At 37.8% G+C, this 27,899-nt stretch overlaps 1 protein-coding gene across 1 annotated transcript in view; it reads left to right on the forward strand.

Moving 5' to 3' along the window:
- Positions 1-27,899, forward strand: part of LOC113964601 (collagen alpha-1(XXV) chain) — a 155,942-nt gene that overhangs the window by 79,244 nt on the left and 48,799 nt on the right. Inside the window, exons 10-16 of the mRNA XM_027677054.1 lie at positions 492-536; positions 11,966-12,019; positions 13,569-13,595; positions 15,917-15,961; positions 20,374-20,406; positions 20,569-20,604; positions 24,514-24,558. Coding sequence (XP_027532855.1) covers positions 492-536; positions 11,966-12,019; positions 13,569-13,595; positions 15,917-15,961; positions 20,374-20,406; positions 20,569-20,604; positions 24,514-24,558 — 285 coding nt within the window. The remainder of the gene's footprint in view (positions 1-491; positions 537-11,965; positions 12,020-13,568; positions 13,596-15,916; positions 15,962-20,373; positions 20,407-20,568; positions 20,605-24,513; positions 24,559-27,899) is intronic.

A 27,899-nucleotide genomic window follows, 5' to 3' on the forward strand; every position in this document is an offset into this window, starting at 1 on the left:
TCAAAAGTGTATCTGTAATTTGCACTGTCAGGTTTAATCACTGCAGGTTATCTCTTAAAAGCCCTAGGATAGATTGGTGCCACCAGTTATTGAGCTTGAAGTGTCCCTGTAGAAGCATTAATAGTTTTGTTCAGGTGCTATGTTTAATTGCATAGGATCAGTTTCAAAATTTATCGAGAGCATTAAACGGAGTTGCATTTTAATTCTTACATTTCTTGTGTAGCATCCACAACATTACAAAGCAACCATCAGCTTGAAGCTTGTTTCTGGAAGAGACTAGAATCATTAAAATGTATGACATGAGAATATGTCTAATTAATATAAAATCTCAACTGAAAAGAGAGCTCAGCTTGGATAAAAATTAGTTTTTTTAAAATTTATTGCAGCTACAATAAGCAAGCATTCACCATTAATTCTAAATACTGTTTTAAGAGATGAAAGATTTCATTACCTGTTTAATTTGCTAAACACTGGTGTCTGTTTTCCTCCAGGGTTCCATTGGAGTGCCTGGTGTTCCAGGGAGAGATGGACAAGTGGTGAGTTCTCTTTGACTTTGTCAGCACTGCCATTTTTTTATGTAGTGGATTAAAGCAATTTTAGACTTGTTCACGTGGGCAATATGCAACCTTACATTCAGAGCTGTGGTTTCAAATTAGCTTCACGGAAAAGTCTATACAATCTGGTTTGTGCTCTGAAATGATTTTTTTCTAGTTGTACCTCAACAAGCAGCAAATGTAATTAATTAAGTTGAAAGTCTGATGTTCAGATTTGATGACGACTGATAGGTTCCAGAAAGAAATGCATTTAGTAGTGTTTTACTTTAGACAGCATATTTACAAACTAATGGTTTTTTTACTTTTGATTAACTCAGTCCCATGATGCAAACACTTGTGTTGATATTGGGTATTTATACAGTGCTGATACACTGTAGTACAACCTATAAATAGAGAATAAAAAGAGACTGGAAACAGAGGTGGAGAATAATGTGAAATTGAATTTTGGGGGAAAAAATGCAGAGAAATCAAACAGAAATGTTCTTGAACACAACTGGGAGGAAATGCTAACTCTGGCAAGTCACTGTCATCTCTTAGTGCCATCACCAAGTAAACTCATAGTTCAGAACAGGCCTCCATAAGGAGAGGTCACAATAAAGCAGCAGGGCTATTTTCACAGCATTGCTAAGGTTTCTTGGCAAATCTGGCTGATGAAGTTTAAACAGTATCCCTCCCTGACTGTAAACAGTATTATCCATCTGTTGTTCTCGCAAGCACTAGCATTCCTAGTGAACTTTAAAAGCACTGTCAGGAGATGCCAAAAGGAAAATGCATGATATATATTTTCAACAGATTTAAGCAGCAATAGATGATAGTGTATAAGGGTCGTATTAGACAATCCTGTCTTCTGCCTCCCTCACCAGGAGCCCTAGGAATAAAAGTGCTAAGATGTTTCAAATAATTTACTTTTAATTCTTCTTTTATTAAAAAAAAGTGATCTTTCTAATAGCATAATACATAGTATTAGACTTGTGTTTTGATAGTGATTATAAGAAATTATATAATAATTGGTTATTTCACTTCACTGATAGTGATAGGAATTTATTTTTAAACTATTCAGAGTATTATGACTAATACGGAAGAACAAAATAAAAAATATTTAGAATTAGCAACATATATATCATACAAAATATATAAGAAAATAATATGAAACAAATGGGCATTAAGACCTCAGATTTTTTTCCTTCATATTTTATAGCTGTATTCAATTGCAACATGAATGGTAGACAGTGCTTACCAACTCAGATACTGTTGCTGTACGTAGTTCAAGTAATTTTTGTGGCTGAAGTCTGAGTGAAAAGCCAGCGTAGTATGATTTTCTTTGGGTGTGCAGGAAGATGTAAGAAGACTGAATAGGGTGAAGTTGAAAACCACATTGAATAGAACAGACCCGATGATTCAAGAGCTTTATTTTTAATGGGAATCACACGAACTCCAGCCAGAAATCTTTACTCAGATGAGCACAAAAAATGGATATGGAGGGAATGTGTCAAATGTGCAATTAACGTGTCATTTTGGGAAGATGGAATTTTTTTAAGCTGTATAGCAAGGCTGTTGCATGTCTATTTTTAAGAGACCACAAAGACTTACCTGCAGTCATGTTTCAGGGGGAAGAACAGAAATACACAATTGCACATTATGGGAAGATGTAAACACATCTTTAAATGTTGATTATTAACTTTTAAATTGTGATTTAAAAACAGCTCTCAACATTTTCAATTTATGGGTTTATGTGTATTTGATTTACTTCAACATTCACAGCATCTAAAGCTTTGAAGACATTTTTAAATTATTACCACTATATTAAAGATATTAGTGTGTTCTTAGTGTAGCTGGACTATTTTATTTCTGACCTTAAAGAAAAAAAAATTATTAAATGACCTAGGTACCAGGACAAAAACCATACAGAATAAAATGAATTGCTGTTACATTTTTTAGTTTGATTTCTCAACTGTTGGTTCACGTTGACTAGAAACCACTTCCTTATGTACAGAAGATGTATTATTTTCCTATAATACTAAGCAGATGAAAGTTGAATGTTGCTATCTCTTTTAATCAATAGATTAAAAAATTCTGTTAGCTTGGAAATAGTGGTAGAAATAAAGGTAAACTGAAAGACTGTTTGTCTAAAGTTAGAAAGTATAATGCAGTCTAGGACTCCCGTGTTAGTATTTTGCTACCAAAAGGTCCATTCTTCCAATTTCTATGAAAAAACAGATTCTCAGTGCAGTGTGGCACAGAAGATATTGTTGAAGGAAGACCAGAGTAGTCATTTTGAGAGTTGGGCTGTACTATGAGCCAGCTGCTGGCACTCCTGGCTTTACTCATACAGATTCATGTTGATTTGGAAAATAGATTAATTCAACTTGACCGTGTGATGCAAGTCATCCCCTTTTTAGAAGCTGCGTAGTTAAAAGACTTTACAAAAACCTTACTGTCTTGGTTGCCTTTTAATCAGAGAGCTTGCTCTGTTTAACAACAGCATGTGCAGTGCACTAAGTTCCAAGTTAATATTTTTTCTTAGTTTAAAAGGCAGTGAGTGTTAAGCACATGCTTAAAATTAAGTGTGTGAATGCTTGTCTCATCTGGACAATGAAATATTTTTCAGCCGATGAATTGTCAGCAGTGAATTAGCTTTACTCTCTCCTTAAACAGGTGAACAATACTGTAGTGGGTTGACCCTGCCCAGACACCAGGTACCCACTAAAGCCGCTCTCTCATTCTCCCTCTGCAGCTGGACAGAGGAGAGAGAAAAAAAACCGCTAAGAATTCATGAGTAGAGCTAAGAGCTGGGAAAGGTCAGTGACTGATTACCTTCACGGGCAAAACAAGACTCAAAGTGGGGATAATACTTATATTTATTACTAACAGGATAAGAGCCAAAGAGTGAGAAATAAAACAATCTCACAAGCACCTTCCCCCCACCCCTCCTTCCTTCCATGTTCTCCCTCCTCCCCCTCAGCGGTGCAGGGGGACAGGGAATGGGGGTTGTGGTCAGTTGTTGTTTCTGCCACTGCTCAGAGAGAGGAGTCCTTCCCCTGCTCCTCTGGGGTTCCTCCCACGGGAGACAGTCCTTGATGGACGTCTCCAACATGAGTCCATCCCTCGGGCAGCAGCTCTTCCCAAACTGCTGTCCCATGGGTCACTCCTCCATGGGATGCAGTGCTTCATGAATGAGCTGTACCGACGTGGGTCCCCCACAGGGGCCACAAGTCCTACCTGGAAAAAACCTGCTCCAGCGTGGGCTTCTCTCTCCACGGGCCGCAGGTCTCTGGCAGGACCCTGCTCCATCCTAGGTCTCCCACGGGATCACAGCTTCTTTCATGCATCCACCTGCTCCAACATGGGCTCCTCCATGGGCTGCAGGTGGGTCTCTGCACCCCGATGGTGCTCCATGGGCTGCAGGGGCACAGCTTCCCCACCATGGTCTGCACCACGGGCTGCAGGGGCCTCAGCTCCAGCACCTGGAGCATCTCCTGCCCCTCCTTCTGCACTGACCTTGGTGTCTACGTTGTTATTTCCATGTTCTCACTCCACTCTTCCCTGGCTGGAATTTTCTTCTGCACAACAATCTTCTGTTCTTAAATATGTTATCACAGAGGCATTACTATTACTTCTAGTTGGCTTGGCCTTGGCTAGCGGCAGGAAGTCCATCCTGGAGCCAGCTGGCATTGGCTCCACAGGACAGGAGAATCTTCTAGCAGCTTCTAACAGAAGCCACCCCTGTAGCCCCCCTGCTACCAAAACCCAGCCACAGAAACCCACTACAAATCCAGTCATCTTCTCTGCCTTCATAATTTTCCTTTTCCCTTCACCTCTTCTTTAATTGAAACAGTGGATTATGGGAGTTGATTGACAAGTCTGACCAATAGGTCTGGGAATGAGATCATAAATTCTGAGTGCACTTAGAACAGTTTTCTAATCCCTTAACATATGAACCACTTCTCTTAGACAATCTCTAGATATTAGAGTAAGTGTAATTTTATACGACCCACATGTTTTTGCAGGACATTAGCTAGTAGATTTTTCTTGTATTCAGAGCAGCTAAACCATTGCCATAAAAACTTCACACATTTTTTTCTTCTAGGCCAAACCCAGTGAAACATTACAGGTGGTCTTGCAAGGGCATTTACAGTTTTCATTTGTTCCTACATTTGGGAATCTATAGCCAGCTTATCTTGTTGAGAACAGTAACTGTTGTTGAGAACTGTTGAGAACAGAAAGGAGCTGCTTAATAATATCTGCAGCTGGAGAGAGTATTGTTCCTGGGATGGACTGAAACCTTCTGAGATAGCAAGGAGAGTGGTTCCGAGTGCTGCCTTTCCTTTGTAAACTGTTATGCAATACACCTTAGCAGGTTGCTTTCTAGCAAGATGCTACAGCAGATAAACTTCCCTTTCTCAGTCCTTGGCAAGAGGTCCTCAAGCACTCAAATAGCATGAAAAAGCATTAGTCCTCCATGGAGATAAGAGGTTAGACCTAGGAATATCAGATCCCTACCTTAATCATGTTGTAATAGCCACAAAGAGCTTCTGGGAAAATTCAGCTGTGTAAGTATAGAATATATACTCTGGTATTTGCTAAGTGGTACTGATTTGATAAGGATTCTCAGAGACTGCAGCAGCAGCAACACATGGAGAAAAGTAGAGGTTCCTTAAGTCAGGATTGCATTTGGCCTGAAGGAACCCAGTTTCTGGAGTCTGTGCAACTAAGTCTCTTTGTTATAAATAGGAGTTTGTGTAGAGTGCATAAACCCCTCCCTGTATACTTCCATAGATTGCTTTTTCTTACATAGTACTTGATATTTTGGTGGGTTTTTTTGTAAGAGTGTATTGAGAACAGAATATGTGGTCAGGATAGATCCCTTCATTTCAAATTCTTTCGGTAGATTGACAGTAGCAATTTGATAAACCTCAGAAGAATTTTCCTTCTTGTCAGTAGATTCAGAGTCTGGGTATGCACATTTCTTACTGCTTTCTTCATGCTTCTTATTTCTCTAATTTAGATGTATTTTCCTATTACTGTGTACAGTACTATGTAGGGAACACATTTTGAAGGTAGCAATATCACATTACTTTAGAGGAATGAAGCAGGGTATACACATACTAACATTTTTTCAACTAAAGGAAGGAAACATCATAAATGTAGTTCACAAATTCTCAGACAGGTTTGCAGGCCAGCTGAGTCTTGTTGAAGAGCCTTTCCACTTAATTTCAGCTGGTGAGTGGGCCAGGAGAGATTTCCAATCCTTAAACAAACAATTTCAAGTTACTTTTGAGGGTGGGGAAAAAGCAAGTTGAAAGGAGGTAATTCAACCTTGGTTTGAAATGGAAATCATAGTAACATGTCTGAGAAACCACTTTTTTACCCTCTGTCTTCATCTATGTATTTTAGAGTAAAATTAGACTGCATTAGATTTTGGGCCTCTTGTGTTTCCTTATCCTTAAATTGATTACATTCTAATGACTGAAAAATATAGCAATACTGACAGGCTTTCTTTTCAGGGTGAGGTGGATATCAACCAGCTGGTGTAGACAGAGTTATGTATCTCACCAAAACAAAACCTATTTCAGAACAGCAGCCTCCAGGCAGTTTTTCTGCTACAAACAAGAAAAGCTGGGGCCTCCAGCCACGTTATTTTTAGCTGATTAGTTCTGGATATGAAGGTATATGCCTCCAGGGCACAAAGCACTGCAGTAAGGAGAAGCATGTTTTCAATTGCGTTGACTCCTTTGATATGGACTCTAGTGGGTGATACATTTTCAGCCCTGTTCTGAAGTAGATTTTATGAGTTCATATTGACAGATTTTTCTCACATTACCAGCAGAGCACAAGCAGTGCTCTACACATTCGAGTACTCATCAAGTTCAGATTCACTTCAATGTAAGCATTGAGACTGCCCTACCACAAGAGTATCTGAGGAAACTACTACACCTATTTATTGAGCAGGGTGCTGAAGGTTGTTCTTTGCCCAAATACAGGAAAGACAGAGACAGTCTGTCAATGTTAATACAGCTATCCAGTTACTATAGGTTCAAGAATGTCAGAACTTGAACCAGTGTTCTGGTGTGCTGTCCAAAGGAGTATCCTTCTGTTTTTTCTTTGAATTATCTGAAAGTCCTGAAATGAATGGCTGGGTTGAGTATATTCTTGGCATGTTAGTATTTTCTTTGCCTTGGCAATTGATAGGAGGGAATTGGAGGAAAAAGCCAAATACTTCTGAGACTGAAAGCATTTTGTTGAAGCCATTTCTAGAAATTATCAGAAGTTTTTGAATAGCTAATGGTGATCCTCTGTGTACTCGTTCAGTCATGCCTTGACATTGCAGTTTGCTGATGGGACAGTTTTCTTTCTAATTCATTGCAGTACTGACAGTAACTTACTTTGTTAAAGTGCTGCTATTTTTGCGAATCAAAGTGCCTGTCTCCCTGTCAGGACATTTGGGGTTAACATGTGGAACTGTCAATGGCAGCTCCCCATCCACAGGTTTGCTGATGAAACATGTTAAAAGACTTTCCTGTTACTGACAGTAAACAAACATTACAACATACTGTTGTTATTCCACTGATGGGGAAACTGCAATTTCTCTATGGCATATAAACAACAGCAAAACAATCCCACTGTGTCTGCAGCATACCTCTGTGTAAGTTGTCATCAGATAAATTACTGGAACATTTACATTCCTCCTGAGTTAAGCTGATCAATTTTGTGTGAGTGAACAATAGAACGTTAGGTGGAAATTTTTATTTCCACCAGTGTGAGGGCATCTGTGAATTCAGCAAACTTCATCTGAAAAAAAAATGGATGCTGGTGGTGAATAACTGAAGACTTCAGTGTCTCTTAGTGTTCTATAGGCAATGTCTTTTTCTGCTGTAGACAGGAGGCTAGAGAATTGCCTTCCAGTACTGCATAATTTTTACATGAATTTTGGGTAAGGAAAGCTTTTCTAGTATTTTCTAATGTTTTGTAGTCTGTTGTGAAGTGGTAATGTAATGAAAACAAAACTCTTCTTTTAGGATTGGTCAACTTACACAAAGGCAAGAGAAAATAACTTTATATGAAACAGAAGTTAAAGGCTACCGGAACAGTATTTTTAATGCAATATTTGCATGTTTACCAGTTTGGGACATGGCATTTGTACATCAGGTAGTTGTCTTACTGCTTTGGTACACCAAAACCTTGATAAAGAATGTATTCAGATAAGATGTTGCTGGTACCACAGCATCCCACTAAGTTATTTCTCTTTCAGTCATGTTGTCACTTAAGCCGCACTTTGCTGAGGTGGTATTTGGAAATCGTAGCCCATCTTGGTGCCAGTAGGGAGAATTTTGGTTTTATTATGGTATATCATGGTAGTTACACTCGATGTTCATTACACAAGACAGCTTCTGTGGTGTGGTCTAGCTGAGAACAAGAATGCAGAAGGGCAGAAAGGGCTAGTAACAATTCCTTTACATTGAGTACTGAGGTATTTCACACCTCCCCACATCATCTTCCCCACAGTCCATCCCTTTCAGAAAAAAGTTCCAAGGGGGTGCTCTGAGGGTGGCTTCAAACAATTTCTCTGGGTCTTGCATCTTTTTCTTGTATGAGGGTGCAGTTTAACCCTCATTAAATCTTTAATTGGGATCATGGATTGTGTTTTATAGCCACTAGAAAGATTTAAAGCATGATTGCAGTCACTCTGTCCTTGAGTGATAATTTCTCAGGAGTTCATAACTGGAGAAAGGCAAGCTATGAGCTAAAATCAGATGTACTACATACAAAATTGCTCTTTAAATGGTAAAAAAAACACTGTTGAGACCACTCTTGGAGTACTATGTCCAGTAGTACAAGAGAGGGACATACTGGATATGAAGGACCTCATGAATCTCATCTCATGACGGGCCTCAAAGATGAGCAAGGAACTGCAGTATGTCTCCTGTGAGGAAAGGCTGAGAGAGCTGAGACTTAAACCTAGGAAAGAGCTCGGAGGAGAATCTCATCAGTGTGGACAAACACCTGAAGGGAAGGTGCAAAGAAGATGGGCCGAGTGCTTTTCAGTGGTACCCAGTGACAAGACCAGAGGCAATGGGCACAAACTGGAACACAGGAGGTTCCCTCTGAAGGGCAGAAAACATTTTTTTTACTGTGGGTGTGATTGAGCACTGATACAGGTGCCTGGGGGAGCTATAGTCTCCATCCTTGGAGATATTTAAAAGCCATCTGGACGTGATCCTGGGCATGCAGCTCTAGGTGACCCTGCTTGAGCAGGGAGAATTGGATCGGATGATCTCCATAGGTGCCTTCTAACCTCAACCATTCTGTGATTCTGTGAAAGAACAAATAAATAAAAATATGCTGCCTCGATTTGAAAGCTAGATGATGTGCAGAAGACAATTGTTTCTACAGCCTAACACCTTTGCTGTCAGTGCTTTTAAAGAGAGACTGCAATAGGAGTCAGGAAAGGCATTACCCATGGCCTGGTGAATGTAAAAAAGGTGACATTAAGGATCTAGTTTTATAGTTTCTTTCATTCTGTCAGGTTGAAAAGAAGTCTGATTTAAATTATTGCATCAGATGACATTGTTGAATGTCTAGTTTTCCCTTGCACACATCACTCCTTGAACATCATGTAAATTATCTTCAGCCTTTTAAAGGTCAGCTATGCCTTTTGTTTATCTCCAAAACATTAACCCATGGGGCTGAAACATACTTATACAGTATTTTATACTCCAGTTTTTACTCATACAGCATTTTGCATTCTGGTTTTAATATAGGCTTTGAGTAATAAATATATAAGTAACTAAATGGAACGGAAATAATTAACTGTATTTCCTAACAAATATTTTAATGCCAATTTAATGCCAATATTTTCATGTCAAGAATCAAAATCATCTTTTGGGACCAACATTGCTGCAATAACACAGTATTTTAGTGTGCAGCATGGGAAAAGCTATCAATCTACTCACCTTCAAAAGTTAACTGCTGTTTTTCTTCATAACTACTTTTAGAATTTCCTAATCAATGAGAGGTCTTTCAAGGCTTTGGTCTGTTTTGCTTTTGGGAGGAGCTTTTCTTTTTTTTTTCTTCTTTTTTCTTTTTTTTTCTTATTTGCTGTACATTTTTACTTCACATTATTACCCCCTGATTCCTTGTATGAACAAGAAAATAGAGTTCTAAAATAGGGAAAGTAATATTATAGGTATGACAGAAAATTATTTTAGTCCCTGTTCATCTGAACATTAGAAACAGAATGATAATCACTTCAAAAACATAAAGCCACAAGGTCATTTCTGTGCTGTCCTTCTAGGTTTGCCTTCAATCTTTCCCATTCCCAGAGATAATGTCTGCTGTTCTGATGCCTCTGACTAGTACTTCCAGTGCCAGAAACATAGTGTTGAGCATAGAAAAGTCGCATATGGGTCAGAAATGAGACTGTTGATATGAACAGGGATTTACTATGATGAGGTGACAGCCTGAGGTTTTCACCTCTTTTCCAAAGAAAATAATTGTTTTGTTCTAGTTTTGCAGTCTCCATTTTGTCACAGTAGTAGCCCTCTGCATTCATAGCAGTTATATGTAAACCTGGAGGAAAGGGCAGGCTTGGAACTTCAACCTTTTGATTAGAGATTTAAGCCCCATGAAAACATCAGCCAACAGCAGCTGTTTGAAAATGAAGGGGACAGAAACAAACTTGTTTGGGGTGTGAGTATGAGGAGAAACAAGTGTGTATTCATTGGTCCCTTCTGCTTTATTTTGTCAACTGGCAGTTTTCTTCAAGACCCTTTTAGGTCAATCCTTTAGGACACATCTAATCTCCCAGCTTCAGATCCTGACTACTCATATATCGAATGTCTGTGCCACTTTATCAGCCTTACAGCTACTGTGGTACAAAGGAGCCTTGAAAAAGGGCTGACACAAATGGCTGTTTCATTTCCTGTGAGCTTAATGGTACCTAACATTTTTTCTCAGGCTTGGAAAATACATCAATAAAGTTTTGCTAGAACCTCGATGGTTTGGGTTTGTATTTTGAAACAACTCTTGATGAAATTAAAATGTGATTAATGATACAATGGAACTTGGTTTCACAAAGAATCAGAGTTTATATATCTGTGATTAAAATGAGACTGTGGAAATAAGAAAAAGCTAAGTCCTTTCTTAATAGAAGACTTTTATGGAGGATTAGAAAACGCATGTTGTTGCATTTGAAAAAGCCTTTATCTTAACTTCTCTGTAATTTCTGAGTAGAGGATTGGCTCATCGTGTGTACTAAGTTTGAATACTGTATGAAAATTGTTCACTGAGTTTTTGATACAAATTACTGTTTCTAATTTGGGTTGTATACTTGTGTTTAACTTTTTCACATTTTTATACACTTACATAGCAAAGGGCTTACAGAAGAACCTAATTGCAGGCTTTTTCAGATCTTTTTGTGGTTGTTATATTTATGTGCTTTCCTATGCCAGAAGTGTGATGCGGTTTTGTATGTGAGGGTTATCAAAGAAGGTAGGTATTTGTTGTGAGACAGATATACATCTGCAAAGGGTTTTGTATAGTAAGCCCTAGTTGTTTTACAATAAAGTTTAACCATTGTTTTGTTTTGTCTAAAATAAATATCTGTGTTTTTCCTGTAAATCTGGGATATAAACACTAAGAAATGTCTTTCAGGGTCTTGGTTTGTTTTGTTTTTTTCTTGTTTCCTTCTTTCTTTCTTTTGTTTGTTTGTTTTTAAATTTGCGGGAGGGAAAAAAATTGAAAATAATTGTTATTTGTTGTGACTTAGGAAAATCATTTATGACTCCTTGAACTGTAGAAGAATAATATGCTATCCATTAAACATACCCAAAATTTGGAACATTGATGTAATGCTGAACATTTTTAAATCTTTTAAAACCACTTTTTAGCCAGTGGTATAAAAGTATCAAAAATGGACAAGCAAAGTTGGTTTAAAAAATTAAAAAGCTCTCTGTTCTTCCAAATTCTTCCATTTCTGAAATGGGCCCTTCTCATTTTATTTCATTATCTGCCTTCTGTATGAGACCAGAAGCACAAATGTCAAAATCATTTAAGATAAGCCTTTCTTGCAGTATTTCTAGGTTTTAGAAAAGAGAAAAGCATTGGCAGTCTTGCTGGGAAGACTATACTTTTAAGATTAATTGACCAGATTTTCAGAATCAGGAGTCACAGTTCTCTTTTCTGTTTAGTTTGACATCTGTGTGTCTCTACCACCTTCAGTAGAATTATTTCTTGTCTTATACAGGTTAGAGTTAATCCAACCTGATGAAATAAGGCATTTTAGTGCCTAACTGTGGAGTACATATTTGCTGAGTCTTTTTAAATTTTGTTTATCATTACTTACCCAGTATGAGAGGATTCATATATTTCATCATATCTTTCTTGACCTCATCTTTTGTTTTCTTTGCCTTTAGGGTGAACCTGGTTTGCCTGGCATAGCAGGAGAGAAGGGAGCAGCGGGGCTTAAGGTCAGTACTGAAAATGGATTAAAAACAGAAACACAGTATGTGAGTGCATATACAGATGACAGTCATGCTTTCCAACTTGGGTTTATATTCTGACTGGCTTTTAATGATCTGCTCCTTCCAGTGATCAGTGCTGTAAGATGCTTTACACATTTCCCCATAAGGGAGCATATTCTTCTCCTGTGCATGTATAATCCCAGTCAGCAGCACTGACGCATATACATCCATTCCCAAGTGAATGCAATATGCCTGCAAGTGTTTGGGAATTTGGGGACCTTTTCAGAAAGGCTTTGTTTATGCCCCTTACAATGTGTTTCAGGCTTCTTTTCAAGAACTACTATGGTCAACTCTTTGACGAATGTCAGGGTTAAGTCTCAAGGGCTGATCCTGCTATTATGGAAGTTGGCAACAAGCCTCATTAGGAGCATATCTCAGCCTGTATTTGTTACATCAGTATGACTCTTTGCACTTATTTTATTGTTATATTATTTGTTCTGCTGTTTTAATATTGAACAAGTGAAATAGAACGTAAAGCTTACGATAACTTCATTTAAAAGAAAGCTCAACATGTCCAAGATGGTGGGATCTGTGAGCTTCTGTGTGCTAAATACTAATCCCATCAGCTGCGAGTGTGTCTTTGGTGAACATGTGCTCCTCAGCTGATTCTGTGCATCATGCTGCTGCTGACAGACATGCAAGGCAGCCTGTTTACATTTACTGACTCTCTGCTGTCCATCAGGAATGAAAACAAACCATTTGGGAGCATGACCTTTTCTTACTTTCTATACAGAAGCCAAATTATGGCAGTTGATGCTTAATTCGTATTCACAGCTGTAGTCTCTGAGTTGCCTAGCGACCACCAGCCTTCAGAAGGGGCAAATATGAGCCAGAGTGCAGCTCTGAGCCAGAAATGCAGAGGTGAGTTGTCAGGGTCAGGCTGGTGTGCAAAAGTGCATTTGCAGTTTCTCAAGCACATTTTAATTTTGAAACAAATAGTGGCTTTAAGCCATCTTTTTGTTACAGAGATTATTACCGAGAATGTAAGGAGCACTGAAGCCTCTTTACTGTGCAACAAAATTAAGAATTAGTTTTAAATGGTTAAGGACTTTTCTATCTCTTGAGGAACCTTCTGAGCCATTAACAGAATTAAAGACTTTCCCTTCACATTCAGACTTTGAGGTTTTCCTTTGTTCATTCTCAACATAAGGAGAACCAAATGTAGGAGTTATCTACATCCTCACAGGCCACCTCTCGAAGACATACACCTGTTTGTCAGTGTTTAATCTGGGACAAAAGAGGACGGAGGGAAGTCTTTACATGCAAATCATTAAGCTTTTAAAATTATGTTGAAGTTGTATTGTCCATTGAGGTCTATTACATTTACATATTCTATTGTTTATTGGAGATGTTCCTGTTGGATTTTATCATCTGAGGCATTGTCATCAGTAGTGACATAATTACTAGTCATTGACATACTAATGGTAGTAATACTAACGCTTTGATTTTTCCTTGAGTTAGTAACTTATGACTTTACTCCAATTATTTTCATCAGGGTGACCCTGGAGAAAGAGGAGAAAAGGTGAGACATGCTCCACTTCCTTTGTGGTGGTTCTGTTTTGCATAACTGCTTGGAGAATTGCCAGTGCACTGATTCCAAGTTTAAAAAGAAAAAAAACACAGCTAGTACCCAGAACTTAAGAGTCATTGAGCAGCCTTTAGAAGTGTCAGATGATACCTACTAATGGAAGTTATTGATCTGCAATTACTGCAGTGGGATTAATCACAGACAGCAGTGTGTTAAAAGCTCATGTGTTAAAGGCTGCAGAGCTGAGCAACCATGCAACTAATCCTCACTACAGTTAATCTCAGAAAATGATGAGCCTGTCTGAATAGAGATATACACATTTCTCATAACTTGGTTTTAGTGCTCTGACACATGTGTGGAATGAAATGATTAGGTAACAAGAGTGATAGCTACATAGACTCCAAATGATATCTGGGTAACCAGTTCTCCACACACGGGAAGTGCAATTCTCCCTTCGTATTTGAATCAGTTCAAGGAAGAGCAAGGGAATCTGCCCCCATGATCTTAGGCTGTTGACTGTCTGAAGAGGTACCAGCAGCACAAATGTTACACTGATTATGCTCTGACTTGCAGTGAGTTAGTGAGGAATTACTTCTCTGATGTCCACAGTCACGCCAAGACAAGACAAGGGGCTGGAACAAGCTCCATGCTGCAAAACAGGAGTATAATTCTGCTCTTCCGGGGAGGAGCACCCAAGTACACACTAAGTTAGAGTGAGCTTCTGCATCTGTAGGCAGGGGCAGATTGAGAATAAGGCATAATCCTTATTCTGAGTAGGAATCTGTACATGGGCTCATCTTCTTAAGTACCTGGAGGCATGTTTTTAAAAAATAAGTTTCTTGTATTCGTATGCAATTTACTCTTGAGAAATGTTTACTAATGTCTTTGCAGCCATAATTGAATTTCACTTCCAGATGTCTGTAAATCCAATTCATTTCACATTTTGAAAAGCATATAATAAAATATTCCAGGGAAATCTTGAAAGTCTATACCCCACATATAGAAGTATGTAACTGGGAATCTTTTTTCATGAGATAATTTCTTCTGTTATAATTATATTTGTTGAAGTGCTTCACTAATCCTATGTTTGTTTTCAGACACAAAAGGAATAACAATGAATTTTAACATATACTGAATTTCTGTTACTTAAAATCATTCTATTTTTCCATAATTACCCTTTGTCTTTTCCTAAAAGTGTAATTACAAATGCCCTCAATGTGCTTTATCATGTCAAATGAACTTGGGATGACATTCCTAAGAGTTGCTGTTCTATGTTTCATCAAGCCCTTAATTAAAGTGCTGCTAGATTGTTACCTAGTTCCCATCGTGTTAGTGACTGTGATAAACAAATTGCTTTCTGTAATAAGTCCTTCTGAATGAAATTTCACATTAAGGTTTTTGGAACAATATGACACAGATGCTGAATAAATACTGCTATTTGAATACCACTACTGGTTATCTGACCAAGAATAGGAATTTTTTTTAACCTACTTAGACTCAGTATTTATCAATATTTTTGGCATTTTAAATATTTCTTGCACTTCACATGAACTTCAAGTCCCACAGGGGTTTTTGGCCTGTAGTCTAACATACAATGTCGACTGTTTGGTGTAGTCTGGACTTCTTATATGGCTATATGACTGTAAGTGGAAATTAGGTCTTTTTCTATATAAATCTTTTGAAATTTTTCTTTAAAAATTTGGGGTTTTTTGGAAGTAGAAGATGTCTGCTCAGCCATGAAAAAGTGTTATCTGAACATCACTTTTGTAACAAAAAACAATGCATAGAATTTATGTAGAGATAACAGTCATTTTGGTAACTCCTTGGAGGAGTGTCATTCAATGCATTTTTTTACTTGGTGAATCATTCAAGAATGACTTCAGACTCAGAGAGTATATACCATGAATTACTTGAGAATCCTGATAAAAAGTATTGGAATTGGGTAACTGTCATCTGAATTTTATTAGATGCATTTAGGTGAATGTCTCTGTGTTGGAAAAAAAAAAAAGGATTGGCAATTTAAAATGCTGAATCATCATGAAATCATTAAATCATTCCTTCATCGCTAAACCGCAGTGAACTTAGAAAATTGGTAGATTATATTGACAGGTTGTTATTTGATAGTTGGATCGTGAAAGAGATCACGGTTGTAGTGAGGTCTGTGTAAGACATAGACACTTCCTGACAATGTCACAGAGAGGCTGACTGCCTGGTTAACAAAATCAACTTGCTAATCATGTTGGAATGCTGGCTCTTCTCTGCATGTTGTATGCTTACATAAAATCATAAAAATATAATATGTATTTTGATTATAGGGGGATGCTGGAGAAAATGGACTGAAGGGTGACACGGGAGAAAAGGTACACTGCTTATTAGCAGAGAAGAAACTCTGTGCTTTAGGCGTGCTTACAATATAATGAGCTAATGAAAATAATAATTTGATCAAAAGAAAAATGCATTTTAAGCTGACGGTTTTTTTAAAGATGAATGATTTGACTGAGTTCATTTTTATAAACAGACGAAAAATTGTCACTATTCTGTCCAACTAAGCATAAGATTTCTGACTTTAAACAGCAGTAGTTTAGTACAGAATACATCAGCATGTTTCGAACTCTTTGCTGAAATTTGCATCATACAGAAGCTTTGGTCACAGCCTGTCAGTTGGAATTAGGTCTGTTGAGTTATAGCCATTTCTGATATACCCTTTAATTTTTCCCCTTCTGTGTTTCCCTCAAAGAGAAGGGACCAAATGAATAAGTACAAAAGTTATGGTATTGTGATCGGTAATTTCCCTCCAAAATTGGCTGCTGGACAATCAGGAGTTGAAGATAAAAACACACTTTAAATCTGTATTCCAAGTGACAGCAATAATAACCTCACTTGATACCCTGCTGGTTCATTGTTGCAAAGTACCAAGATGTTGTAGAAATCACTAAAGAATAGACTTTGTCAAAATTTTTATTTTCCTTAGTTTCATTTTATGTGAGACTTGTGCTGTATCACTGAAAAAAAAAACTAACATGGGTTTTCAATGTGGTTTACTTAAGTCATAGTCTTTAGCAGTCAGGGTAAAGCATGTGTTGCACAGGAGAAAGGGTCAGACATTGATCTATTCTGGCCATCACTTTTGAATTCATATGCTTCTAAAAACATTTACTTTAGTGACTGCACTTTGGCAGAAACATAAAAATTTTTTCTTGTACCCTCACATATGTAATGCTTAACCACCTTACACCAGTTCAGTGCAAGGAGAAATTTATGATGGATATATCAAGCTGGTAAGGAATGCGTGCAAATCCCTCAGGACCCTTGGATACAGTAAAACTACACTTTGAAGAGCACAAGGATTTTTTGGAGTATATTCTAAAGTCAGCAATTAAAAATAGACATCAGATTTCAGAATAGTCAAGTTATTTGATTCTCGAACTTCATTTAAATAATACTTTATCTGCAGTCGTGTTTATTAACCCAGATGAAAGTCTTAAGAACCTTAGTTAGTTATACAGTGTATACCAGTAACATAATCTTGATCCACTTTTATGTGGTTTAAGAATATAACCTGTTAGAAGTATGAGATTGTTGTTCAGGTAGATAGTTCTGCAACAAGTAAATGGGAAATTAATAATCTCTCTGGGAAGCCTAGTGCTGCTTCACTTGTTGATTTTCTACTTTATCAACTGTGAGAGTGAACTGGCATCCACTAGAATGCCCATACTGCACTGTGATTAGCAGTGTGCACGTCTCCCTGTTTCTGCCCAAGTATAAAGTTTTAAATATTTCTGTGAGCTTTCAGCAGTTTGGCAGTCTAAGTGGGACCAACTTGTGGAAAATATAGGTCATCATGAGACTTCTGATATTGCCGTATCTGAAGAAACTTCAATAAACCTGTTGAACTTCATAATGCAGAAGTCTCCCATCTCTTCTAGGTTTCATATGAGTTTCAGAGGTGGGATGGTGACATGGGAATATATTCTGTTTGTTTGGAGTGCATTGCTTTAACTGTAACAGGTTAGAATCCTCTGCATTAATTTTTGCAGCACTTAGCAGAATTGTGACTGTTGATTTTCATTATTTTTCCTCCATTTTCCCTACCTACAAGACACTCTGCCACCCAGAAAAAAAAACCAAAACAGTTCTTATAGGAGAACTGCAGCTTAAAGTTCCCGATAGACAACTCTGCAAACAGCACTTTCTAGAGAGCTTAGGAGGTGGGTTTTGACAGATAATTTAGGAGTAAGTATTAAACTTGGTGTCATTACATTACACTTGAGCTACTTAACAGGGTTTGTATTCTTTCCTGTTCTTCAGCATAGGAGAAAGTTTTTGCTATATGATCATTATGTGTGATTCAGCATGAGTTTGCCCAGAAATTGCTAATCATTTAAGTGGCAGAGGAAATCAGAATGACTATTTCAGACATATTTAATAAATATGCTCAAGAAGTAGACTTGACTTTTTTCCTACATTTCTTTTTTATTTGTATTTTTGTCTGTATTATAAGACTTAATAAGGCTCTTTTTAAAGAGCGTTTGTAAGAGAGCTGCTGGCTGTATTCAGAGATGAGATAAGTCTGTTATTCACTCAGTTCTCAGGTGTTCAACCACATACATGTACGGATCCTTCCTGCTCAGTAAACAGCATTAATTTTACGTAAATAAATGCAGAGAACATTGCAGTAGATCATAACGCTACACATATGCTTAAGAGATTTAATCTGTAGTTCATAAAAATTAAAAACATTTCTTTAAAGGCTTAAATAATGTTTCTGTGAGATAAATGCTAAATTTTATTTATATGGTGAGAGAGAGAGATACCAGGTGGCAACAGTTTCAGACTTGCTTTAGGAGCAGGTTCCTGTTTGTGCAATGAATGTAGTTTTGTTTTCTCAACTGCTGTACCTAGTGACTCTCAGAAATGTGGACTTGGGTGCTTTATTCTTGACCTGAGACTTTAGAATTAAAGTGTCTTTGTTGAATTGTCCTACTTTGAAGACAGTCTTAATGCCAAACTTGATTTCTGTATTCTTCCACTGTAGCCTTGGTCCCTAGAAACTACCAAGTATATTCCTTCTTTTCACATGTTCACCTGCTAAATTTTCTTCATTCGTGAACTGTTTGACTTATCAGTGAATTGAGAATATGCTGTACTGTAATTTTTTCTTTAATCTGATACTAATTTTTATTCTTGCATGAAGATGGCTTGTAACTATTTTGTGTCTTATCTTCTCCATATCCATCATTACCCTTTAAAATGTTTGACTGGCTGATGTGTCTTACCAGTTGCTTTGCCACTTCATAGCTATAAAAAGTCCTTGAGGCTTTCAGTTATACATGCTTGTAAGGGATATTAGCAGTATCACTCATGCATGTCTATCAAAATGAGGCAGCTCAGGTTTCCATGCATGTATCAGCCCTTCATAATACCGATTTTTGTGTTTTCTTCACACAAGAGCAAGCTGCAGTAGCTGTGTACTCCTGTTCTTTAAAGGAGAATGAGCATGTAAACTGGTACCATTTAATTTTGTAAGATAATACCAAAGAGACTCCATACGCAAACCAACTTTAAAGCGACGGCATTTACAGAATGCTTCCTGCAGCTTCACTGAAACATCAGGAATGGGTATCCCTATTTGTATTTTAGCACAAAGAATATTAAGCATGTATATTTTGCCTATGCATCTTCAAAGTACATTACAGTACTGGCTTCTATTCTACCTATGTAAATCACTACCAGGCTGTTGGGGAGCTTGATATTTCTGCTCTGTAGCAACTTGTTACTTCCAGCAAATGATGTACGTTTATTTTGAATAATGAAACAATTTTTCAGATATATTTTCAAATATATAGTACTCTAACCATCTTCAATAGTATATAGTTTGACTAGAAAACCTTTCAGTATTTTTTTTCTTTTTCTTCAGCATGTTGTTTAAGGAAAAAAAAACAACTAATTGAGTGTACAAGAATTTTAAGGATCCTGTGACAATTGTAGAAAACTGGAAGCTAAAAGCTTCCTTGGCCCAGTCACTCACTGATCCTCTGTCCTTGTACTTATCGCTGCCTATCAGATCCAGTCAACTGAGTGAAATCTTTTTGAATTCTAAATGCCTCCTCAGAACAGAGACCTTTCTTGAATATGTAAATTACCATAGCTAGCTCATCCTGTAAGGTATAACACATCACTGCATTGATCTATCAGTTTAAATATGCTGAAGTGCTGAGGAAATAGAGCTATGACCAGCCCTGATGGAGATAAACTCATAAGTCACTGGGGCATTTTTTGAAGGTGAGTCTTCATTAGCACAAAAAATTTTGTCAGTTGAGACCTGACACTTGCCATCTGTAGAATTAGGTCAAAATCATTGCTCATATTCTTTGCAAATAGCAGTAAATTATTTTTAATGTAGATCAGCAATTTAGAGATGTCAAAGTATGTCCCTTCTTCTGGCTTTGTGAAGTACATTTATACAAAGTCTGCAATTACTATGTCTACATTATTAGTTGTAAAATTTGAGGTTAACTGTTACACTGTTTGGGTGAGTGAAAGAAACTAAATCTCTCTGCATGATCTTGACAACAATACTGTTCCTTTTCTGAGTCACACTGATTGAATTCATTAGTTAATTTCCTGTGTAGCCGCACAAAGAACAGGCAATCTTGCTGTATAGTTATTTTGCCATATAATGTTGCTGTAGTCTTACATGATTTGTTATAAGTGTTTCCTGGAAAACTGTATATGTAATAAGTGTGATTATTTCTTGTGGATTTTGTATCAGGGTGACCCTGGTTCTTCTGCTGCAGGAATCAAGGTAATGTGCTTTTAAAGGAGTTGTGAAGGTAGAAGAGGGGTGGTTGGTCCATTTTACTTTGCAGCATCACAGACATTGTGGGTATCATTAATGTTATGGTTTTCTACATCTTTATCTTTAATTCATTTATTCAGATCTCATCTTTCATCTATTTTCTTTTAGGGTGAACCTGGTGAATCCGGACGGCCTGGACAAAAGGTATTACTTGGAATTGTTCAGTTTTCCTTTTCTGTTGGATTTGTCCTAAACAATGTTACATCCGTGTTACCCCTGGCCCTTGTACTCGGATCAGCCCAAGGCAGTACAGTTTAGCCAGCCAAGGCCTGTACAGATTTGGTGTACGTTCATTTTGTATTTTAAAAAGCACAGGAATGCTGATACTAATGAACATGAAAAGTGATATTAGACTAACCCACCTTCCCTTCTAGCCACAGCACACTTCTTGCATTGAAAGCCTACGCAGTTGCAGCTGGTGAGACTAACAAAGAATGGCTCTGTTCCTTCAGTGATCACAAGCTAACCCTGCATGTTTGACTGACTATTAACCTTCGGACTATGGTACATTATTACATCTCATTAGGAAGAAAATAAGTATTGACTAGAATCTTTTTTCACATGTACCTGTTAGGGAACAAAATAAGGATTGACTAGAATCCCTTTCATACATTCCTGTAGGGGAATCAAATTGTCAGAGGCATGTGGTGTGTTTGGAAGGACATAGACCAGGTAATGCTGCTCTGTTCTTCCTTCCAAGGGAAGAAATGCCCCTGGGTGCTCTGTGACTGAGGCTGCTTCTGCAAGTAAAGGTTCTGCGGGAGTTATAATGACTCTGTGCTGCATGAGGCCATCTGAAGCTGGGGAATTTGCTCTTTGAATCCATAGTACATCAAACAGTGAATGCTGTGCATTCAGCTCCCTTTCATGAGAGTAGGAGGCAGGTCCTGCAGGGAGAGCAAAGAGACAATGAGAAAACCAGATTTTTTGAATTGCAATATTTGGTTTCCCTTGGGAGCCACTGGTACCGTTCTTACCTCTTACAATATTGAAAATTAGCCACTGCTGCCAGAGTGGAGCAGAGTCCAACTGCAAGTTCAGCTAGCAGGTATTCCAGACAGACAATCAAGAGCTAAAATTCTATATAATGGATGGCAGTACAACCATTTTCTAATACTCAAGGTCTTTTGGTGACTAAGCAAAACCCCAAACCACATATAAATAAGAAATAAATAAGAAATTAAGTCTTCTTGTTTGAAAATTATAACTGTCATCAATTATAAGATACTAAACAAAGACTATTATGGTTGCAAATGCAGTTCTTTAGTAAAATACAGTTTTAATTAGGAGAGGTAATCAAAGTTGTTTAAAGCTGTCTAATCTACAGAGTCATTTAGTGTGTGCATTCTGCATTGCATGCTTTGCTTGGGTAATAAACCAGAAAATGCACTTAAGAGCCTGTGGAGCTTCATACTGTCGTTAGGTGGCTGCCATGGAGGCAAAACTAGCGGTGATTTATCAGCAGACTCCTCAATCTCAGTCTCCGGGCACTCAGGTTTGATCTCATTTAGGCAGCATGGATGAGTGAGGAGTACGCAGTTCAGACTTTCTATAATGTCAGCTTCTTCTTCACACCAAGGGGGACTTAGTGTGTTCTTTCCATTCACATCATAAGCTTCCACTATGCCATGTTCGTGTCCCAGCCCAAAGCAGCAGCTCCTGTAATGCACTTAGTGTGCCTCCTCCAGACAGGTGCCCCACGTCTGCTGCTCTGCACCCCTGCTTAGCAGGGACTTGTCATCCCACCAGAGATTGGGGGGGCTTTTTCCAACTAGAGGCATGTCTCTGCTATCTATGTCATCTGAATACTTTTCCCTCTTCTGTGTCTCGTTCCTATTTCCTTCCTGTATCTTCTTTTCTTTCTCTCCTTCTAGTTGTTCCTTATCCATCTTCTAAGGACAGATATATATTGAGCTGCCCACCTGAATATTATTTACATGAAATGAAATGAGACAGTATTTTGGCAATCTGACAAGGCTGTTGTGTGCCGTATTGTGTGCAGAGGTGATAGGATGACCTGCAGTGCCAAGCTGAGCATTATGAAATAGAGTTAGTATACAGCTTTGGTTTCTTTAAAAATAATTCTTCCCATAAATCCTACTCAGATATTAGGAAAAGTCCAGAAAAGAAAATATTATTCATTCATCTACAATACCAATTGTAGTTAAGAAATAGTGATTTATTTAATTATGTTTCACATTGTTTAATGTATCTTTGAGGGGCATTTTAATTGTTTTAGGTTGTGACTGAACTGGCTTTGCTGAATCCTTTCTGCTTGTTATGTGTGAGTCTGTGGGGCTTACCTCTGTCCCAAGACCACTGCAGCAATACTATTATATTATCAGTTATAAATATTCAGATGCTGTGCTTAGAAGTGAAATACAGTGTCTCCACAATTAGATGAGAAAAGTTCATGGTTGTAGTTTTGTATGTATGGCCACACAAGAAATGTTTGGAGTTAACATTTTGTTAGTGCAATGGAGGCCTTTTAAAGGATTATTCTTTTGCAAGAGTGATAACCCATTTTCTGCTTTAGAAAGTGTTAGTGAACATGCCAAAAAATAATAGTGTCTGTTGAAAATGCCATCCTAGCCTCTGTTCTTCTATCTGATTTTATAGTTAATATTTTGAGACTGGAATCTTTCCTGTGCTTTTAGGCAATTTGAACAGTTAAATTTTGGAGAAACTAAAATGCACAAAGAAGCTGTTATCAGATCCTTCTATTGCACTTGAAAATCACTCCATTTGGTAAAGAGATTTACAGCCTCTCTATTGTGTCTTTCAGTTTGTGGCAGAATGTAATTTTGTTATGAGCATTTCAAGTCTAGTCAATAATAATGCCTCAAAGAAGTGTTTTTGGGTACAGTAGTTTGATGAACATCTATCTTATGTATGCATGTGTTTATGTTTGTGTATGTGTACACGTGTTTATGTGAATGTAGGAATGTATGTAAGCATGCGTGTAAACAGACGTGTAAGATATTTTAATAGCACAATCTGTATGAATCAGCCCAAACCACAGAGTTGAAATCTGTATTTCTATAAAGCTCAGGAGTGTACAAAATCTGGGATATAGTTCAACTCACTATAAAGGTAAAAGTTGCTTCAGAGTTCAAACCTAAGCTTCCAGAAAGTTCAGGGAATATTCAGATCCAAAGTGCTGGTTAGAATCCACCTCTATATTAAAATAAAATCTCCAGCCTTTAAAATAATGATTTCTTCACATGTTATTGCTCTTTTTTTCCTCTTCATCATCTTATTTCCCTGGACAACATTTTTCCATTTAGCTGATATCTCAAAATGACCATTTGTGAGAATGTTGTCATTCTTGTCTTAGACTAATTTCAACTTAATTTCAAAATTATTCCATTCAGTTTTGAATACCTGTTAAAAAATTACCCTTGCAAATGCAGTTCTGTAGCTCTTTTAATTGCAATTTTAAATAAGCAGGGCTTTTCTGGGTAAAGCATTAAAAGGTTACACTCCCACTGTCCTTCATGGCACTGTGTATATTCATAGATAAATAGCAAGCTCTGAAATGATGCTATGGATAGCTCTATAAAATTGATGGCCCAGTTATAATTATGCAGTCCTGCTTGAATTATGCAATTTAAACTAAGCTCTTCTGAATTGCTTTGTAGCTAAATCAGATAGTTACACAGCACAATATCTAGCTCAGAGTTGCGAATGGACCAGAATTAAACATCTGTCATAAGTATGGAACTTAAATGACAGTGTGTAAAATGAACCAGTGCTGCTTGTTTTCTTCCCTTTTGCTGAAGGCTAAGGAGAATTCATATTTGGCTTTCCTGACATGGATTTTCAGTCTGGGTGTCATCTTCACATCCAAGGTTCCCAGAAGATACCTAAGTTCTTAACACAACTCTTACTCATTGTACATGTAAGACAGTCATTTTGAAAATATCGGTCCTGCTGGAGCTGACCAGCAGTCATTCATGCTCTTTTATCTTCCTGCACATTTTACAGGGGTGTTCGCTGGATAGTGGCCATAACTGAATAATGTCTGTAATGTTATGTAATTTTCCCATGTAGGGTGAACCAGGTCTTCCTGGGCTTCCTGGACTCCCTGGAATAAAGGTAAATAAACTTTGTATCTGTTGTATTGGGGGGACATCACAAAGAGGGGGAACTGCAAGACTTTGACTCAAATGGACTTGCTGTACTTGTCTTACATCTTCTGAGTCTCTGGTATTAAAATAGGGGTTGGCATGGAAATGTTTCACGTGGAAAATTGATTAAGTGTCTATGAGTAGGCAAACAGTGTATCTTACATTATAATGTGAGTAGAACATTGCATTCTAGATTTGGGTTTTTTTAAAAATCTAAAATAGTAGAGGTTTGTTTTTTTTTTATTTAATGGAAGAGTCTTGTCATCAAAGTTTTACTTGGTTTCCACTTTGATGTGTGCTTTCCAGTAGCAATAGTCTACTGAATTTACCAAGCCTCCAGCCAGAGAACTGCATTAATTATACACAGGATGTGGAGAACTGACTCTGTCGACAAAAATACTCTGTACTCCATTACATAGTAGTGATTTCCACTGACGAGTCAAAATATTTTAGTAAGATTCTTGTCAGTATAAGATACAGTCCCTGACCCAATACCTGGTTTACTCCCTGGCTTCCAGTTTGTCTGGAATCTTTAGGCAAATTGATACAAAAGACACGTGGTTGGTTGAGTTCTAGGTAGTTACATTGGGAATTGCAGACACTTGCACAGTTTGAGCTGTAACTGTAAATTCTGCACAGAGCGAGTGGATTCACATGTCCTGAGTGAGTACAGATTAGAATGATCGCTTTTCCTTTGTGGAAAAGACTGTTCTTTCAGAAAACAAAATCTTTGCATTCCAGCACGGGCCTGTGTATGCCTTGAGGAGATAGTTTTTATAATTTCTCCCTCCTATAACAAGGAGGATAAGTCAGAGACCAAATTCTTGTCCATTGTGGTAGGATTCAGGATTTATGTAATGGAATGTAGTATTTGCAGTGGTTTTCTTAAGGGACCTGTGAATTGCCACAGCACTGAAGCATAATGTCCCTTCTGTGTTCTTAATGAATTATGGGAAGAATTGAATGTGCATATTACAGTTTGTGTGTTGTAACAGCTGAAAATACAGTTCCCAGGGAGGTTGTTCGTTTTCTGCAATAATGAATCCTATACTGACTAGTGAAGATCATGTAAGAAGAGAGTCTTGTGTGGTTAAACTATTTTTATAAGGACCTTTGGCAGAAATCCCTATTGTATTTACTTTAACTGTGAGCAAAGAGTAGCTCAGTTGAAGGTCATTGAGGCACTTGCCTGGGGCACTCATCCTGGGAACACATGCCAAAAGCAACTGGAGTTGTGGCTGGTCTTTGGGGTTTCCATCTTCATGCAGACCTTGCATGTCCGTGAATTTAACCAATAAATAAAAAAGTCTACATCTGAGCGTCTGCTCTGGGAAAATTATTTGTTGCCAGTAAGGCTGGCTCAGAGGGGCAGCTTTCGAAATCACCTGAAAGGCAAAAAGTGAAGTGAAAAATGGATGAAGTGTGGGATTTTTGCCCAGTGAAAATTTGTTCCCGAATTCAGTGGGTACAGTGGAAAAACAGTGCAGTTGCCTGCAGAGTAAAATGGAATCATTTGGTCAAATATTAATCATTTAGGAAAATGCAGTCTTCTATTTAAAATCTAGTCCAGGAGGAGACTGGTGGTGTTTCAGTGAAGAAATTTCATCTAGTGCAATTCTGCATTGAGGTGCACCCTCTGCGCCCTAGATGCACAAGAGTGCTAGTAGAATGTGCATAGGAGAGAGCTTACAGGGGGCTTACAGGATGGGTTCTGTTCAATTCAAGGCATTCAACTCTATGTAATTAAGCAGTCTGGAGAAAAAAACCAGGATTTTTCTGTCACTGAGAGCTATGTCTGTGGCATGAGAAGAAGTAGCAGAAACCAGAGAATGGCTAGAGTTAGGACAATGGGCACTCTCTCAGCAAAGAAAAAGTAGTATTTGCCCCCTTTTCTCACCCTCTGTTTTAGCTAAGATTTATGTCCCACCATGGGAAAATCATCACATCAATTTCCAAAAACAACATCAGCATTATCTTATGGAGAAACAAATTTCCAGGGAACTGGTGTTGATTGAAAGTTACTTTGAAATAGCAGTGACAGGATGAGAAATTTGAACATGGAGGAAACCCAATTGTCTGGATTTGCAATCACTTGGTACCATCATGTTGTTACCACACAAAACAGAGAGGAATCCTATTTGTAGCAGTGACTTGGTCTTATTTTTCCCTTTTTTTCTCTTTTTTTTTCTCTCTCTTTTTCTTTTTTCCCCCTCATTGATCCTTGTTGTTGGTTACAGTATTTTCAAGGATTTTTCAGGACTTTATAAAACTCTCCAAGATATGTCTTTGCTATTCTCTTAATAGTGATATGCAGTGATGGTATGTATAATGCAAAAGAAATAATACAAACCTCTCACGATGTTGTTACAACATCTAGGAACTTGTCACAATATGTAAGTTTCCATAAGGGAAGTTTTTCCTAGCAAACGGATGACAACATTCTTGAGAATTTGCATGCCAGCCCAGTAGCTGTTGGCAGAGATTTTTCAGACTGTTTCCAAACTTTGTGAGAGGTAAAGAAAAGTAGATCAAGATACAGGAATATTCTACACATAGAAGATTCCTGGATGTAGTTCTTAAATATGAAATAGTAAGTTCCCTTTTCTTTAAATCTGTTAGTTGAACTGAAATTTGCTTCCTTGTGAATTAATCTCTACGATGGCAGAGTGTATTATGAAATGTTTTAGGTAACTGTAAACATACATAGCACTCTTTACACATGCTAAACCAACCTATGAAAACGCAAATGCCATGCCAGGCAATGGACCATATCTGTCCAGCTACATCTCATCTTTCTTCTTATGGTTGAAGAAGCTTCCCAAGACATTCAGTCCAGTGTGCTTGAACATACATAAAGGATTAATAGATACTAATCACTGAGAAAGTTTCGGCTTCTTATAATGCCATTTCAATTAATTAATCAATGTTTCTGGGAACCTGTTAGGACTTGGTTGAATGTGATACTGGAGTCTGAATGAGCAGCAACATTGGATGGACATGCAAGTATCATATCTGAATTCAGAGTATGCTACAGGATCTTTTATTACTTACTTTTCTAGACCCATTCACTATGCACATGCGGATGTTTTGGGAGTTCTTCCTGTTCCTTTTTGATCTCTCTGCGTTGTCACTTGGTGCCACGGAGGAAACATAAGCGCAGTTAGTTGTCTCCAAGACAGTGAAGAAGCTGTCTGTGACAGACTGGAGAAATGTTACTCAAGCACCTGTTGCTGTTTAGGAATGGCTGGAAACTTAATGAGCCCCTGAATGTGTTCCACCCTGTCACTTGGGAAGCAAGTAAGGCACCTA

This window comes from Neopelma chrysocephalum, unplaced genomic scaffold, assembly GCF_003984885.1.
Source record: "Neopelma chrysocephalum unplaced genomic scaffold, ASM398488v2 Primary Assembly neopelma1_42b, whole genome shotgun sequence".
Lineage (NCBI taxonomy): Eukaryota > Metazoa > Chordata > Aves > Passeriformes > Pipridae > Neopelma > Neopelma chrysocephalum.